This window comes from Leucopleurus acutus, assembly GCF_964270905.1.
Source record: "Leucopleurus acutus genome assembly, chromosome: 6".
NCBI lineage: Eukaryota > Metazoa > Chordata > Mammalia > Artiodactyla > Delphinidae > Leucopleurus > Leucopleurus acutus.
The window spans coordinates 65,296,102-65,313,839 of record NC_139149.1 but is presented as its reverse complement, the minus strand read 5'-3'; the positions used below and the strand labels follow the sequence as shown (position 1 = coordinate 65,313,839).

The 17,738-nt window shown below is 36.6% G+C and overlaps 1 protein-coding gene across 4 annotated transcripts in view; it reads left to right on the top strand.

The window, feature by feature from the left end:
* The window catches only part of ZNF385B (zinc finger protein 385B), a 311,863-nt gene that overhangs the window by 201,723 nt on the left and 92,402 nt on the right, over nucleotides 1-17,738 (top strand). Inside the window, exon 1 of one of the 4 annotated variants that reach the window (XM_082840920.1) lies at nucleotides 7,403-7,572. The exons of 2 other annotated variants lie outside the window; for them this stretch is intronic. Coding sequence is in view for 1 of the 2 variants with exons in the window: in XM_082840919.1 (XP_082697045.1) it covers nucleotides 11,183-11,246 (64 nt within the window). In the remaining variant the exon portion in view is untranslated. Of the gene's footprint in view, nucleotides 1-7,402; nucleotides 7,573-11,133; nucleotides 11,247-17,738 lie in introns of those variants that run through there. One more of the 4 variants, XM_082840919.1, reaches the window with a different exon arrangement.

Below are 17,738 nucleotides of genomic sequence, written 5' to 3'. Positions count from 1 at the left end.
TTGATTTAGATTTTCCTTATAATTTCCCACATGATATAGAACTGCTTCATGAAATCACTTGCTGCTAAGCATTTCAGACCTTTATTTGGCAGTAATGAGAAAAAACAACTACACTTGAAAATGTTCGGGAGTGAAGCATGCATATTTACAAGTAGCTGACATCTGATATGCAGTTTTTCTTATGTGCTATGTATGGTGCAAGAGATTTTCCTCTACTGTAAAGGAGGTACCTTCTTCTTATATCAGTGAGGCAGCATAGCATAGTGGTTTAAGTGTCAACTCTAGAGCCAGAATATGTGGGTTTGAGTCCCAGCTGTGCTACTTACCTGCTTTGTGACCTTGAGCAACACACTTAAACTTTGTACGTCTTGTTTTCTCATCTGGAAAATACAGATAATAGTAAGTTCCTCCCTTACTGAGTTAATCTGAAGATCGGGTGAATTAATATATGCATAATGTGCTTAAAACAGTGTTGCATATAATGTGTTATCTGTGTTAGCCATTGTTATACAAATGTGTAAATATGACCAATACATTGTACTTTAAGTGTTAGAGGGTTCAAAAAATAAGTTAGCTTCTCCTTAGTTTAGGATAAGGCTTTACGCCAAGTTTATTCTTATCTCTGTCTTGAGAAAGCGCTAACTAGGACGGCTACCATTCTTCTCTCTTATAGCAAGTGCGCATAGCAATCAGTGGGTCCCCCGGTATCTGTGGACTGAGGATCCTTGGGTACCAATAAATGGAAACATTCACCAAATATTTGGTAGATTGAATAAACGCCATGTCTCACACATACCCAATGTATTCTTGCCAAATGCATGTCAGCCCTACTGTAGAATGAAATACAGGCAGACCTCGTTTTATTACACTTGGCTTTATTGTGCTTCACAGATATTGCGTTTTTCACAAATTGAAGGTTTGTGTCGATGCCGTTTTTCCAACAGCATTTGCTTACTTCGTGTCTCTGTGTCACATTTTGGTACTTCTCGCAGTATTTCAAACTTTTTCACTATTATTATATTTGTTATGATGATCTGTGATCAGTGATCTTTGATGTTACCACTGTGACTCATTGAAAGGCCCAGGTGATGGTTAGCATTGTTTTGGAATAAAGTATTTTTAACTAAGGTATATACATTTTTTTAGACATAACTCTATTGCACACTTAATAGACTACAGTATTGTACAAACATAACTTTTATTTGCACTGGGAAACCAAAAAGTTCGCTTTATTGAGATATTTGCTTTATTGTGGTAGTCTGGAACTGAACCTGCAATATCTCTGACGTATGCCTGTCCCTTTATTTTAAATGTTACTGACTTCATAATAGTATTGCATATAATACTATGCATATACACTCAATGAATACTAAGGAAAAAGTGTGGTAATAATATGTGAGGAGTCCTTCAAACCATTTGGTGCTTTAAAAGTGTCTTCATATTGAATACTTGAAAAGGCTGGAGAAATGTAGTCATTCATTCATTTAAGATATGTATTGAATGCCTGCCACAGGCCTGACACTGTTCTAGAAGCTGGGAATAGAGCACCTAGAATATAGTTGTTGTTCTCATGGAGATTATATTCTAGTGAGAGACAATGAACCAGTACACAAATAAGATGAGATAATTTTAGAGACATAAGTGGCTGGAGTGAGTAAAACAGAACAATGTAATAGAAGGAAGACCTTGCTGAAGTCCTCAATGGTGTCTCTACTTCGCTGAGACACAACTGAATTGGGGGAAGAGAGTTCCACACTGAAAGAACAGCAAAGGCAAAAGCCTTGAGATAAGTATGAATTTGACATGTTTGGGAAAGGGAACAGAAGCTTAGATCTTGGGGGGGCAGTAAGAAGAGGTGATATAAGTTGAGGTTTTGGAAGTAAGCAGGGGCTTAATCGTGTAGTAACTGTAGGCCATGGTAAGGTGTTTGATTTTATTAAGACTGCAGCAGGAAACGACTGTGTGCTAGAGTAACATGATAAGATTTGTATTTTTAAATATTTTGCTTGGCTGTCGTGTGGAGAACCAAGTATGGGGTGCCTAAGTTGTCTCAGAAAGATCTGTTAAGAGCCATTTGCTGTAGTCTCAATAGATATTGATGGCCTGGAGTAGAGTGGGGCAGTGACATACAGAGAAGCAGGAAGATTTGCAATGTATGCTGAAGGTAGAAACCACAGGACTTGTTAATTGGATGTAGATGGTGATTGAAAGGAGGAACCATGGAATCACATGCAGTCAGCTCTCCATATCCCCGGGTTCCCCATCTGCGGACTCAACCAACCACTGCTCAAAAATATTCTAAAAACAAAATTCCTGAAAGTTCCCAAAAGCAAAACTTGAATTTGTTGTGAGCTGCCAACTATTTACATAGAATTTACATTGTATTAGGTATTATAGGTAATCTAGAGTTGATTTGAAGTTTACGGGAGGCGGTGCATAGGTTATATGAGAGTACTACACCATTTTATAAAGGGGATTTGAACACCCATGGGTTTTGGTATCAACGCAGGGGTTCTGGAACCAATCCCTGACAGATACCAAGGGACAACTGTATTTTCAGGTCTTACTAATGTCCTGTCTTCACAATGAAACTGTCTCCAGCCATTCTGTTTGTCTCTCCTTTTGGTACCAGTTGTTTTTTGAGCTCATAATCAGCTCCAGGTGCTTAGGACACATTAGTGAACAAAACAAAGATCCCTGCCCTTGTGGAAGTTATATTCTCTTCTGTACTACTTCTCCATCAGTGCCTGTAATTCACACTAAATTTGATGTGTCTTTGCATTAGTCTCTAATTATTTCAGATACATTATTTTTGTTCTCCAAATAGATGGTCAGCTTCTTAAGGACCAGGGACCACAGTAATGTCTAGCTTAGTGCTGGCGGTTGCAAAAAGGAATAGTGAAAATGTGTCTTTTTCATAGATAACTTCTTGTATATAGGCTTGCCTACTTTAAATAAGTAAATTTGTGAAAATCTAAAATTGCAATTCAGATAATTGGAAAGCCAATCACTTTTCCATTAGAAAGGGATTATTTACTCACTCAAGAGTTAATTTAAAATAAAGGATTCCCCTAATGAATGTAATTAAAAGTTTGTTAACAGGTCATTATGTATTTGTCAGGGGATACAGTAAAGGAACTGAAGCTAGAGTATCAGGAGCCACAATCAATTTTAAATTATGCAAAATGAAGACAAAGAAGCTGAAATTTAGAGTTCTAAGTAAAAAAGAAAATAAGTTCTGATTTCTAAAAATTCAAACATACAGACAGCTTTCCAGAGAACTTCCATTTTCTAAATTTACAGTTCATAATTGACAATTATAAATTATTTCTTTAACCAGATCACATTCATGCTGGCAATGAAAGGTAATCATTTGAATACACAAGAAAATTGGCTTTTGGTTATAGCTTTCTAAGTGTGTCTTAAAATATAAAGAAGAAAACAAAATTCATGGTTTTCTGTTTTACAAGGAAGACTGAGCATCTTCATAAACATTCACAGGATATTGACTCCTTTTCAAGACTCATAATAATGTTGGCATTGAAGTGCTATTGCTAGTGTAATGTTCTGTCTAACACATCTGTGGGTTAGTTAAGCTTCTGAGGACTAACCCAGGAATCCAGTGACCATTTATAACCTTGCTTCTAGGAAAAATGCTTCTGAATTCTAGAATACTAACTTTAAACCCAAGGTTAGGAACACACCCCAATTATTAGGAATCCTCTTAAGCTTGTTTCTGTAATTCTCATAATCCATTTACTCTTTGAAGACCATCATAATTATCAATGGCAAAGAAAACCTTTAATCAGGTGGTATACAGCAGCACAGTTCTTATAATGAGAATGCATTGATAGATGTTCCCTTTACCTCATTCATTCATTCAACACATTTATTGAGTGCTTCTCTGGGCAAGGAACTAGGCAAACAGCAATAAATCAATTCTGGTCTCTAACCCAGAAGAGCTTACAGCTCCTTGGGGAAGAAGACACATATACAACAGAATGTCTTAAGTACAATTAGGGAGGTATAAATGAAATGTATTGCAGATTCAGAGGAGAGCAAGATGCTTTCTTCTGATGGAAGTGGGAAGACTTCCTGGAAGAGATAGCATTTAAAATGCCACTTGAAAATGGAGAGAATTTGAAAGGGGACAGTCAAAGAAGGGCATCCTGGGAAACATGACAGTGTAAACAAAGTGATAGAATTAAGAAAGTCTGTATGTACAAGAACAGGTCAGTGCTTCATGCAGTGAACATTTCTGGAGCAATTACTAGGTGTAAGGTACTGCCTAAGGAGCCAGGGGCAGAAAAAAAACTAAGACTTGGTTTTTTCCCTTGAAGAATAATTCAGTTTAACATATCTTAGAAAGTATGAGTAAGGAAATGGTTTTCAGTTAAGTTTGAGGATGGTGATGAATGCTGAACTGAGGTGTTGGAATTGTATTCCGTGAAAGGCTTTGGTGATGATAATAATAATGCTTATTATTCACTAAGTCCTTCTATGTTCTTTGCACTTTAAGAATTTACATGGATTAGTTCCTTCTGGTCTCCTCATGAGATATGAGTACTGTTTTATTCCTACTTGTCAGCTGAGAAAACTGGGGCTTAGCAAGTCAATTAATTCCTTTAATGTTGCCCAGCTGGTAAGTAGCAGAGTAGGGATTTGAACAGGTGTATTGGATTTCAGAACCCATAACTCACTGAGGGGAGCCATGGAAGACATTTAAATAGAAAAATGATTGATTTGAGCTATGCTTCTTAAGAATTCAGTTGACTATGGTGGGAATACAATGGTTAAAGGATTATGCTAGTGAACAGCTAATGAGAACCTAAATGGAGGTAATGGGTAATGGGTATAAAAAGGGGAAGGAGGTGAGAGAGGTCATAAAGATAACTAGCTTGATTCAGGATCAGGGAAGAGGGAAAAGTCAAATACAGCTTCAGGTTTTAGAGTCTGTGGTGCCTGGAAGACTCATGGTGCCAGGCAGTGAAATAAAGACCACCAAAGGAGGAACATCTCTTGGGGAGGTAGCAGGGGGCTGGAATGACTAGTTTAACTTTGTACAAGTTGAAGTTGAGGTGCCAATGGGATACAGGTGTGAAGGGTCCAGCAGGTGGTTGGAAATAACAAAAGTTGAGCTTAGAAAAGAGGTGTTTCAGATATGGGATCATATTTTACCAATGGTACAGGGGTCAAGGAAGACTGATAAAGGACTTCAAAGTCATACTTTTATTAGGCTGGAAAAATCAGAAGCCAAATCATAGGATTTGTGAAGTGAAGGGATAGTAAAAAAGAAAAAAAAAAGTGAAAAAGGAAGTGTAGGCTGCTCTAAAAGGAATTAAAAGTTAAGGGAAAAGAGAGTAATTGGTAGACTAAGATGCTAATAGGAATGAGGAAAGTCTTCTTTGTTTTCCTTAAGAATGGAATGACTAAAGATGGTGACTGATGGACTAAGACCTTGGAATTGGTGGGGCTGCATTAACTCAAGGGCACATGTGATAGGTTAGCCGGGTGAGGGATGCCTGGTGCCTCCTTCAGATTCATCCAGACTCTTCCAGTCCTTTAGATCACCACTCAAATGCCACCCCTCTGCTAATAAGCCTTTGTCTCTCCCATAGTTTTTCCCATAGAGGCTTAAATGCTCCTTATCCCTTTCTCCTATTGCTCTTAGTACATACATATATGGACCAGTGGTTCTCAAACATCAGAGTGCTTCAGATCACCTGGAGGGCTGGTTAAAACACAGATTGCTGGGTCCCACCCCCAGAGTTTGTGATTCTGTAGGTCTGGGATGGAGTCTGGGAATTTGCTTTGCTAACAAGTTCTTGGGTGACGCAGATGCTGCTGGTCTGGGGGCCACACTTTGTGTACAACTGAACTAAACTAAGGACCTATGAGAGGCACAGATCAAGGATTTGGGAGCTTTACGATGAACTAGTGTGCCAGACCTGGAAATGTTCTAGAAAAATACTCCAGGAATCAGGCATGATTTAAGTGCAAGCAGAAAAGAATGGAATATTTTGCCTAGCTCTGTGAAAGAAGAATACCTCAAAGGAAGCATCAACATAATCCCTACTGAGCAAAGAGTTTTCTTTGGAGAGGTCTATTGTAGGTATAGATTTTTAAAAATAAAATAAAAAATAAAGTGAAAACCACGGCAGTGTCTATAAGTTTATTTTAATCATGAAGAACTAAGTATTACATGAGCAAGAAGTGCACAATTATTATTTGGGGGAAAATAAGTATAGAGCTCCCATACTGTGTTCCATTTAGAGTCCTATGTTGTTATTATTCATAACAACTGAGGCCTAGAGATATGTGCCATTTCTAAGAGCTGGTTTTATAATTACCATTTTGATTGCCACATCTAATTATTCCCTTAGGTTTACCTGTCCCTGATAGTTACTGTGCAAATCTGACTTAAGTAGATATACCAAATCTCTGAATTTGGGTGGGTGTAATTTGTTCTGTACATCATCACTGAGGTGTTGGCCATGGTTGACAAATATGCTAAAAGTTGCACAACCAAAGTGCAAAATCCTTCTCAACATTTGCAAACATCAGTCATTTTAAGTTTCACTCAGTCAAATGCCCACGAAGCTAATGCAACAGTATCAGTGACAATCAGCTTAGAAGAAGCAAAACAACCATTTGGTCATAGCCACACTGTGTAACCTGGATATATCAGAAGCCTTATTCTGATCATATGGTCAGAGGCCACTAGATGGAGAGTGAAATTAGTTAGGTATAGGAATAAGTGTATTATTTTAGTTCCAAGCCTACATAACTGCTAATTTCACCATGGTAATTCTCCCATATAACTGAAATTAGATTTGTGAGTTGAAATGCATAAACATCCCTATTAATGTTATCAACATCTAATTATCTGCTTCAGTCTTTTTGAATTACATGTTGTGAATCTTTATTTAAAACCTAAAACTCCCCAGAAAAGAAATTCTCTAGGTCTAATGGTATGCAAATAAATTACTTGGGACTAGCAGAATATAAATAAAGTTCACATTTTGAGAACATATTCCTTTTTTAAATAAAAACAAATTTCAAAATAAAGATTTAGTTGCCCACCTAGAAAAGAAAAAAACAATCCCCTTAAGTCTGAGTGATACTAAAAATTCCAAACTGTTATAATACGTACATATTCTGAGAGAATTAAATTGCTTTGTTGGAAAGTAGAGGTGGGTGTCAGATTATTTGATTCTACTTTTACCGTGGCAAAGTGGTAGTTACTGAGTAGCTGGGAAATACTCAGAAAAATTACATGAAAGAAAGTAACTTGTCAGTCTTTTAGGATATATTTGGTTCAGTGTCGTCAGAAGGTAGTCTGCCCTCTCCCTGGAATCAAGTTGCAAACGCTATCCTCAGTAGTAATTAGAGCTAAGCGGCAATTACAGAACGTATGATTTGTTCAGACGCACTGCCTGTCGGCTGTTTCCTAGCACCACATTTCACAGGAGCACCAGGTTGAAATGATGGAATTATTTATCTCTCAATGTACTGCCTCGTACAGTGTTCGAATGCAGAAGTGAACCGTGGATTGTAATCTTAAAAACCAAGGTAAGCATTGCTAGCCGATCAGCTTTTACACCTCAGGGAACTCTTTCATGAAGTATATGACAAAAATTTAAAACAGTTAAAGTCAATTTTAGAAAAGGGAAAAAGTACCTGAGTTAGAGCAAATAGAATTTTGCTAATTTCGTGACTCCCCTGCCCAAGGTCATCTTGGTTTTTCTAACTTGTTTTTATTTAAATTGTAGTACTGGGTCACTTTGCTAAGTATAATGAAGATGTGACAGACTTCCCACATTTCCTTTGTCTTTATGAACTACAGTTCCTTTTTCTTTTGATATTTGTCTCACATTTTTGCTAGGTAAAAATAAGATTTAGGTTTAATCCAAGTATGTTAGAACGCTCTCTCTTTTCTATTCTCTTCAGGAAGTATATTTAAGCGGATGATTGTACATGCTCAAGAATTCACATTCAGACTGACAGAACAGTGGCTGGTAGCCTGTAATAAAATTGAGTGACATGGGTGATTTATACTCTTGTCACATGATTTTTATGATAGGCACATTTCAAGCTTTTAATGTTCCATCTAGTTCAAATCAAAACTCAATGGCTTCATGTTTATTTAGACCTTTGGGCATAGAAATCTCTCTGGAAACCAGGTAAGTGTAGCTCCTCAAGAGGGAGTATTGTCTGTCATGAGCATATATGTATTTTGTATGTATACAATAGATATTTGTGAAATTATTTTTATTTTAATATTATCACTTCAGTTCTCCCCACCTAAAAAAATCCTTTTTCTTTCAATTTTGCCATTTTTAAACGTGAATAAATATTACTGTTAGAAACTTAGAAACTCTTGGCAGTAGGAAGATGTTTTTATCTCATTGTCCCCAGTGAGATTTCAGGTGGTTTGGAAAATACTGAAAAAGTATCAGCTTCTTTTATTCTACCTCATTTGTGGATTAGGGGTGTAAACACTCAGGGTTCAGTAGACTCTTGCAGAAAATGAGTAAATTAAGGGCCAGTGTGCATTAATTTTTCCAAGGTCCTAGAGACCCTGTATTGTGGGACCTCTTAGCAGACGCTGTTGCTCAGTGTCGTTATCCTTATTAGGCTAGTACCTGATTTTGGAAGAAATTTTTTTCTAGCCCTGGGTCCATAATTGGCTTCATTTTGTATATATGCTTTGTCATGGAATTATTTATCCCTGAGCATCGTTTTTTCATCAGCAAAACGTGGGATGATCGTAAGCCATGTAACAGTTTTGAAGTCTACTTAATATACGTAAAATCACCTTGTGCTTTGGATGAAAAGTTATAGAATTTGTATAACCCGGGACACTGATGATGAATTTCCGTAAAAAGATACCATTAAATTCTATGGTGGATTTAAGTTCTTAACTTGCCCCATTCTGTCATGCGGGTGGCAGGCACTATCACGTAAGCACGTGTGAAACAGTGCTCAGTTGTTGCAACTGACCTGACGGCTTGAGACATAACTGGAGATACGGCCTTAATTTAATTGTTTTATCTTGTTATGGGGACAAACTCATCCTGATATTAGCAAAGTCTTGCTATTAATCTTCTGATTTATAGAAGCAAATATTGAAAATGAAATTAATACAATATAGCTGCAAAAAAGGCAAATGACAAATTTTAAGAGTGCTTTCTAGTTCCCCAGCAGTATTTAGTGGTGAGAGACAGAGACAAAGAGATGAGAGAGACAGACAGGCACATACACATACAGAGACAGAGACAGAAAATGCCAGAGACATCAGAGAGCTAAGAGAGATGAGAGAGGCAGAAAAGAGAAACAGGTGGGATGCGGGAGACTAGGGACACAGAGCGGGATAAGAGAGAGAGAGAGGAAGTGGGTGTTAGAGAAAAGAGACACAAGTCAATCAGAGTTTGAAAATAGAGACTGTGCAATTTGAGAACTTTGGATTCTTTTTGCATTTTCTTTAACTGAAATTTCAACACACTTTGTCATATTAAATGTGTTGAGCACCAAGTCCACTTTTATGAATGTTTGCTTTCCATTTGTTTCCTTTAAAACAAAGGGAGTGTAAAAGGCTGTTTGAAGTTCAGAAGAGGCCAAGAGTGAAAACAAATGTTCTTCTAAAAGAAAATATTTCCATTCCTTTGTTGCCTTAGAAAGCAAATCATTGAAAAGGAAAATGATGAGTGCTGTGATTAAATTCTCTGCTTTCCATGCGGCTCCTTATTAAAAAATCATTATGTCTTTGACTTTTGGTGTTCACAGGGGGAATGAGAAGGAGTCATTTGGGAAGCCAAAAAGAAATTCCAAAGAATAAAAACATTATAAAGGTGCAAGAATAAACATGATACACAGGGACAGGCACAATCATTTATGATGAATCACTTCCAATGCAGAAAATCCTTGGGCATTCACCAGAGGGCCTCATCTGATGCTGTTTTGCATATCACTAGTGCCCCAGAAGCTGCCTGCATGACTGAAGCAAGTAGCATCCATTTCTAGGATGTCAGGACAGTGGCAGAGTTCCAAGAAACCAGGCCAGGGATTGGCCATTCTGTTTAATACCCACTAAAGACCCTTTGTAGTGCAAGCATCCCTGGGTCACAAGACTCTCCGTGTTTCTCAGGATAAGGGCGTCTCCCAGTTGCCCAGCTCCTTTGTTTGAAGGACTTAGATACCCTGCTTAATTAGGTTGTTCCTACTGATACAGTTTTTGCTCTGGTCTACTTCATTCCATACAGATTTCTGCCAAACAATTGAAGATGAAAAAGAAGAAAATCATTTTAGGAGTGAGATGTTAGGAAATTCCAAATAAGGCATTGGTGCCAATTCTAGTCCACTTGGCAAAATTCAGCCCAACTTACACCACTCTTCCTTTCCTCTCCAAATCCGCCTCATCCTTTTCCCCATTCTAACCCCACTGTCTCCCCATTACCCACAATTTCTGCTCACCCTATCCCTCGCATGGCCAGATTTGTCACCCCATACCAGGTTTCCACAGGGATGGAATGGTGGCTTTCATGCTGCTTGCACAGCAGCCCTGGCTGCCAGGTGGGAGCCATCTCTACTGCTCCTGGATAAAAATGGCTTCTTGGCTGATAGAGGACCAAGAGTGGCCTCATCTATGACAGTCACTATGTAATCATTATAATACTCCACTAGGATTTTTTCTGAATTCTCTGTGGTGCACTATAATTATGGTGGTCATGAGATATGCATGCAAAAAGGGAAGAGGATTTTAACACAGTTTTTACTCTTCTCTTTATTCCCATTTTGTGTTTTCTAGGAGCCTATTGCTTTTTTTTTAAAATTTTTTTAACATGGGCAACAGCTTTTGAATAGCTTTGAAATGTCTGGTTAATATTTAAGCTAAGGAAACCTCTTTTCTCTACCAAGGTGGGAGTAGAGAACACTGGCAGAGCAAATATTAACTTTGTTTCTTTAAATTGGGGGAGTTTCTGGGAGAAAAATATCTTTTTAAAAGGACCGTTAAGTAAACCAGTATTCTTCTTTTCTTTCCCCATCTTTGGTTCTTAAATGTAAACAGCCTAGACACTGAACGCAAAACTGAAATTCTCTGAAACTAGGGGGCAAAACGTTTGGTGTCCCGGAGCTAGAATTTATAGCAGCAGCTGGGTGTGCTGACCTCCTGAGTTGTTGTATGCAGCCCCTTCCTGTGAGCTGTCCCCGTAAGGCCCTGCTTCTTTCATCTGTTCCAGTAGAAGGTCAGTTGCCATTGCTTGGAAAAATGTGTCTTTTCAGATAGCATTTTTGTTACACTTCTGATAGAACTTTAGTATAAAAGCCACCAACAGAAATGTGTGTACCTCCTCCTGTGAAGCTATTTGAATTAGTTATATTGATCCAAACAGTATGGTTAAAAGCATGGTTTGAATGAACTTTGCTTCTCTCTTTTTTTCCCCATTGGGAATACTAAAATAATTATTTAAAATTAGGTGTTGTAATCAATCTGCTGCTGCTTTTTAAAAGGGAAAGAATGTTGGCTCTTGGCCACATTAGATTTTCTCTTTCATTTAATTTCTTCCAGTATTCATATTAATAAAACCATTAAAATTAAAATCTCATTTAAAAATGAGTACTTCTAAATTTCAGTCTATATACAAAAAGAAAACAGACTAAATACTAATCTACTTAAATTTTTAAAGAAGATAAAGACTTCAATATATGATTCTTGTACATCTTTGATTGTACAGACAAGTATTTGAAATAGTGTCTCTAGGCAATGAGCTCTAAATTTGATTCCTACCATCAGTCAGGTACCATGCTAGATTAAGTTCTCCTAATCCCATTTTTCTCATATAAGATGAAGGGTGGATTCCTAAATTATGTTTACTGCTACAATTTTATGAACTATAGTTCCTCTAGAAATATTCAGCAGTTTGAGAAACATAGTTCTCTTTCCTAGGAAAGTCTGTAGTTTTAGGAAGGTTTCTAAAATAAGTCATACTGCCATTATGTCCCTAGCATGCTGTAAAGGGAGAGCAAAGAGTTCCTCTGAAACCGAAAGAGGCGTCAGATTTCAAGAAAGCATCTTGACGCCATAGACAGAAGTCACTGGGCAAATGTAGCTCAAGACCATCTCCCTACGTCTTTTTGCCAGAAAATTCCGTCAGGCTCCTGACCTCCCAATCCAGTCTCGACCTCAGACAATTTTAGTAAAGCCCTGTCTGGAGATAATTTTGGCTTCTCTAAAGACTTAGTAATTTAGGAACTAAGCACATGACATTCCCTTTTGATAAGTTAGGTGTATTAAAAACTATTTCAAAAAACTTGACAAAGCACTTGTCAGAACTCTATTTTCTCTTCTTTGACTTTCCTTCTTTTCACGAGCATGCTTAATAATATTGGGTTACAAGTGAAGAAAACTGTAACAGAGAGAAACTTATTTAAATTCAGCTTAAAGAAGACAATTGGTTCTTAAGACATTTTTGTGAACCAATTATCTTCTTTACTTAAATTCTGAAATTCTCAGATTTTTCAATGCTGCTTTAAAAAAGGATTGCAGCTAAGGAAGTATGTCACATGTTTAATCAAACTGTATTTTGTACTCTATAGTAAATAAATCTTACCCATTTTTTCAAAATTTAAATATAAGAAACAGTGCATGGACAAAATATTCAGATATAAATATTCAGATATAAATGAACCACCACTGGGTTCTATGTATTCTATTGCTATACATCCAAAAAGTCATTCATTGCATCTTAGTGAAAGATTCATCAATTTGTGTAAAAGCTGGCATATTACCACTAACCCAAAGGACATTGTGGCTTAAATCATGATGTGGCTTCACTGCTGTTTTTGATGCAGCACTTCATTATTGCTTATAAACTTCAGGGTGGTACTCAGAAGAAGTTATTTTTAAAGTCAACATTCTGCCAGAATGCTGCTGCTGTTGGAGCATTTTGGAGGGAACCCTGAACTGCCCCAAGGGAGATTCAGGCACAAAGCTGCCAATTGTTAAGGCTTTACAGATTCAGAGTTCTAGATATACTTTTTTCTCTTTGGCATCCCTGGATTCTCTGTCAGTCTCCTCTAGCCACTTATGAAGTGCAGCAAGGAAATATCAGCATTAAAGGGAACTTTTATTTTCTCACAAATCATTTTGAGCAAAATCAAGCTGGCAGTAGAAAAAAGAACTTAAGAAAACATACTTATCTTAAAATTACGCAAACTTGAGAGTATTTCAAGATGTTCTTCTTGTTGAGGAATTTTGCCTCTATGTGTCAAAGTAGTTTACTAAAGTTAATAACATTGAATATATCACTTTTAAAAATTTTCTATTGAAATGTAACATACAGAAAAGTGCACATAAATGTACAGTTGAATGAATGTATACACACATACACACCTGTGAAACTAGCACTAAGATCTAATAAAAGAACATTTCCAATATCCTAGAAGTCCCTTTCATGCTCCCTTCCAGTCACTGCACCCTAACCTCATCCTACCCTTCCTACAAAAATTGCCATAATCCTAACTAACGGCATAGATTAGTTTTGCCTGATTGTGTACTTTAAATAAATGGTATCGTACAGCATGTTGATGTATGTTACTTTATTTTAGTTATTTTTCTCGACATTACAAGGTTTATTCGTTGTTTCACGTCACCATATACCATTTTATCTTATTGCTGTATTCCATATTGTGTGAATGTCAGGTTGTGTGAAGATACCAGAATTGTTCTTTCTATTGTTGATTAGTTAATTGGCCAGTTTTCAATTTAGGGCTATTATATATAGTATTGCTATGAACTTTCTCATACAGATCATTTCTGTTAGCTATATACTTGGAAGTAGAATTGCTGAGTCATAGAGTAAGTGTATATTCAGTTTTAGTAGACATTGCTAAATCGTTTTTCAACGTAGTTATAACAATTTACCTTCAGATAAGAGCTCTGGTTGCTCCATATCCTTGTCAGCACTTGGTAATCTCTTTCTTCATTGTAACCATCCTTGTGGGTATGTAGCAATATCTCATAGGTTAATGCATATCCCTAATGACTAATGAAGTTAGGTGCTTTTTCATATGTTTACAGGCCATTTTAATATCTACTTTTGTGAAGTGTCCATTCAAGTCTTTTGCCCAATTTTCCTACTGCGTTGTCTTTGTCTTACTGATCTGTAGGAGTTCTTTATTCTAGATTCAAGTCCTTTGTCAAAATACATATATTGTGAATATCATCTCATACTCTCTGGATGGCCTTTTCATTCCCTTGATCATGTCTTAATCCTTACATTCGTATTCTTAATAGAGTATATTTGTCATTTTTTTCATTTATGATTAGCACTGTCTGTTTCCTATTTAAGAAACCTTTGCTTACTCCAAGGTCACAAAGATGTTCTGCTTTTCTCCTTACTGTTTACCTTCTGATCCAGAAACACTAAGAACTCCTGAGTGCCTGAACAAGTTTTAAATTTTAATACATTCCATATTTCTGTGCTTTTTGCTTATGCAGTTCCCTTCACCATTCTCCCATACCCACCTCTCAAAATACTAACCATTCCTCAGGCTTGTCTTAAGAGATAGTTCACCTATGGAAATATTTATGAACCCAGCTCCTAACCAGATCTAATTTCTTTCTCTCTTGAACTTCCTTAAAATTTTGTTGATAATATATGACGACTGACATATCCTGCCTTTTATAAGTATTAATGGATTTAACTATTTATGCTCTCCAGGGATATGGCATAGTGTCACAGGGGTAGGAATAGTTCATAACTACAGTAACGGAAACTTAATGAACACTTGCTAGGTGCCAGGCACAGGGTTAAGTACTTTGTATAGAAAAATCTCAGTTAGTTCTCCTACCAGTCCTATAATGCAGGTCCTCGTATTTTCCCCAATTTATAGAAAAGAAAATAGAGGTATATAGAAGTAAAATCACTTGTCTAAGGTCATACGACAAGAAAGTGGTGGACCTGAAAGTCATCTGCTTTCTCCTGAATTGGTGCTTTTAATGTGTATAAGACAGCAGCCTGAAGGACATGCCATAGTATCATGGTTATCCCAGACCTCTATGAAAATAAAAAGGATTGATTCATTCTCAAATTGAGGGTAGAAATTATATCTGCCTAGACATTCACAGTACCCATTACTAAATTAAAAGCTCCAAGAGGTTTTGCAGAAAAAAACCATTTCAAACTTCCGTGAAACCAACATTTTCTATATGTATTTGATGATAGAATCTTTTTCACGTAACAACTTTATAAATAGCCTACTTTTTGGAATGATTGCATGGGCTTTAGAGTCAAACAAACAGGAGTTTGGACCCAGACCCTACCATATATTGTGACCTTAATCTCTCCAAGCCTTACCTTTCTCAACTGTAAAATGGGAATAATAATACAAACCTCATAGAATTGTGTTATAATTTAATAAAATAAGGGATACACATCACTTAGCACAGTACCTGGCATACAGTAGAATCTCACTAAATGGTAGTTTTTATTTTCTTATCTTCTCTTAGTAAGTAAAATAAATTCTGTCTGACTCAGTTTATACTCCCTGTAACTGTCAGCACTGTGCCTTGAACAGTTGGTCCCCCATAAGTGTTTACTGAATTAAATAATACTATTATTTAGGGAAGGTTATTTTTAGATAAATATATTCTTATAGAGCATTAAAAAAATCTTATATATTTTAGTTATCTCAGCGTCAATACTACATTAAGCTCAAATGAAAGTTTTAACGAATTCCCAGTTGCAAAGGAGATCCAACATTTTATATCTCTTAGTTTGATGGTAAAATGTTTCTATCTACAGCTAGAGAATGTGTGTATGTAACTGAGGTATTTTCAGATATTCAATTTGGTTATCATGGCATAGTAGTAAAAAGAAGAATTAAGTAGTCAGGTTGCCTGGGTTTGAATCCTGACTCCTCCTCGTACAAACTGTATGAAATTGGGCTTAATCTCTTGGTGCCTCAGTTTGTCATCTATAAAATGGGGCTAGTAATAGTACCTTGTTCATTGGGTTATTATAAGTATATTTGTATATGTACTTGTACATATACTCATTCAATATACAGAAATGATTATATACTTAATATATAATATTAACATATAAATGACATATGATAAAAATGATATAATTTTATATCTATAAATGAGTATATATGGAAATGTTATATACTTATATGTGTGTATGCATATGTAATGTGCTTAGGGTAGTGCCTGGTATATGCACTATAAAAATGTTATCTCTGTTATTATGTTGTGTGGCCTTTTCAGAAGCACAACCCTTTATCAGTCACATAAACTATTCACCTTTCTCCCACACTTCGCTTCTTGTTTTTCTCACACGGCAGACGGATAAAAATGGAAATAGTGAGGGAAGGGGTGGAGGAGATGCTGGTTGGTGACTGTCTGGTAAGAGGGAAAGTTACTCCGTATAAGGCACAACAAAGCTGGAAAAGCAATAAAAAGAGAGATCTGAGTTTAGTGGAAAATCTGAAATGCCACTCATTTTAATTTCTTTAAAGAGATCTTTGGGAGTTCTGTAATCGACATTGTCTCTGCCTAATAGATTTTTATAGTATGTGAAATTTTTTATTTCAGTACTCACTAAAGCAAACATACATAATAATGGCATTGGAAGAAACTCCTGCCGCAGGATATATTGTAGACTGTATGCACATTTGATCTCATTCTGAAAATGCTTCTCCATGCAGATTTTCTGTGACTTTGGCATACTCTCCTTTCTAAGAATGAGATGTTTTGTTTGTTTGTGTTTTGGTACCTAAAGAAAGCCTCAAAGTTATAACCTAAGTAGACCTTCAAAGGTCTATTCCTTAGGGTCAAGACTACGGCAATCATTTCAAGTGTCACCTGGTCCTCAATGGAGGTTTTATTGTGCTGGATTATGACATAATCCACTGACATAGTAAGGCACCTATTATGTTACAGAGGCAGTTGGCTGAAATAATAGTTTTCTTTATGACCATAGTGGTGAGTTGCCCTTCACATATTGTTGGTTTCATAGCTGTAGATGAATACAACTTGGATTTTACCATCAAAATGAAATTTATGGGAGAAGGTTAGTTGCATGCTTATGGGAGAATATACGGATGTGTGGAATTTCCATAATGAGAGTGGTGACTGTTAGATCTTTGGGGTATGCATGTTTGTACATGTGTGTTTAATTTTAGTACAGGCAGTTTCATAAATATATATACATTAACTGATGTAAAAAGCCTTATTTTCAAATAAGGTGGAGAACTATTATGACTCAATTTATTATGACACATACAAGATTATATCCTATGCTTTGAAACAGAAATACATATAGGAAGTATTTTACATAATATTGCCAAATCCTTGGTACAAAAGACAGAGGGTTGGCTCTTTTCCACGAGAACAGCAATGTCATGGGAACATTTTACCACCTTTGTGTTGAAATACCTACTCACTATATTTTCAATCTTCTTCTCCTCAGTGAGTCCTTGAGTTTTAGAGAGATTAAGCATTTTCTTTCAGGGTGCAACGCATTTTGGCCCAATTTCTGCTTGTATCTCCCACTGAATTTTGGGCATCCCGAGGTGAGGAGAAATATTCCCCAGCAGCAACAGCAGGAACAAAATCTGGAAAAGGTGACAGAGGGCTCAAAGCCCAAACTAACCTGTGGAAAAAGTGCAGTTTATTCCCACTCATTTTCCACTTGCAAAAACGTCCTTTGAAGCAATCAGTTTTGGTGAAG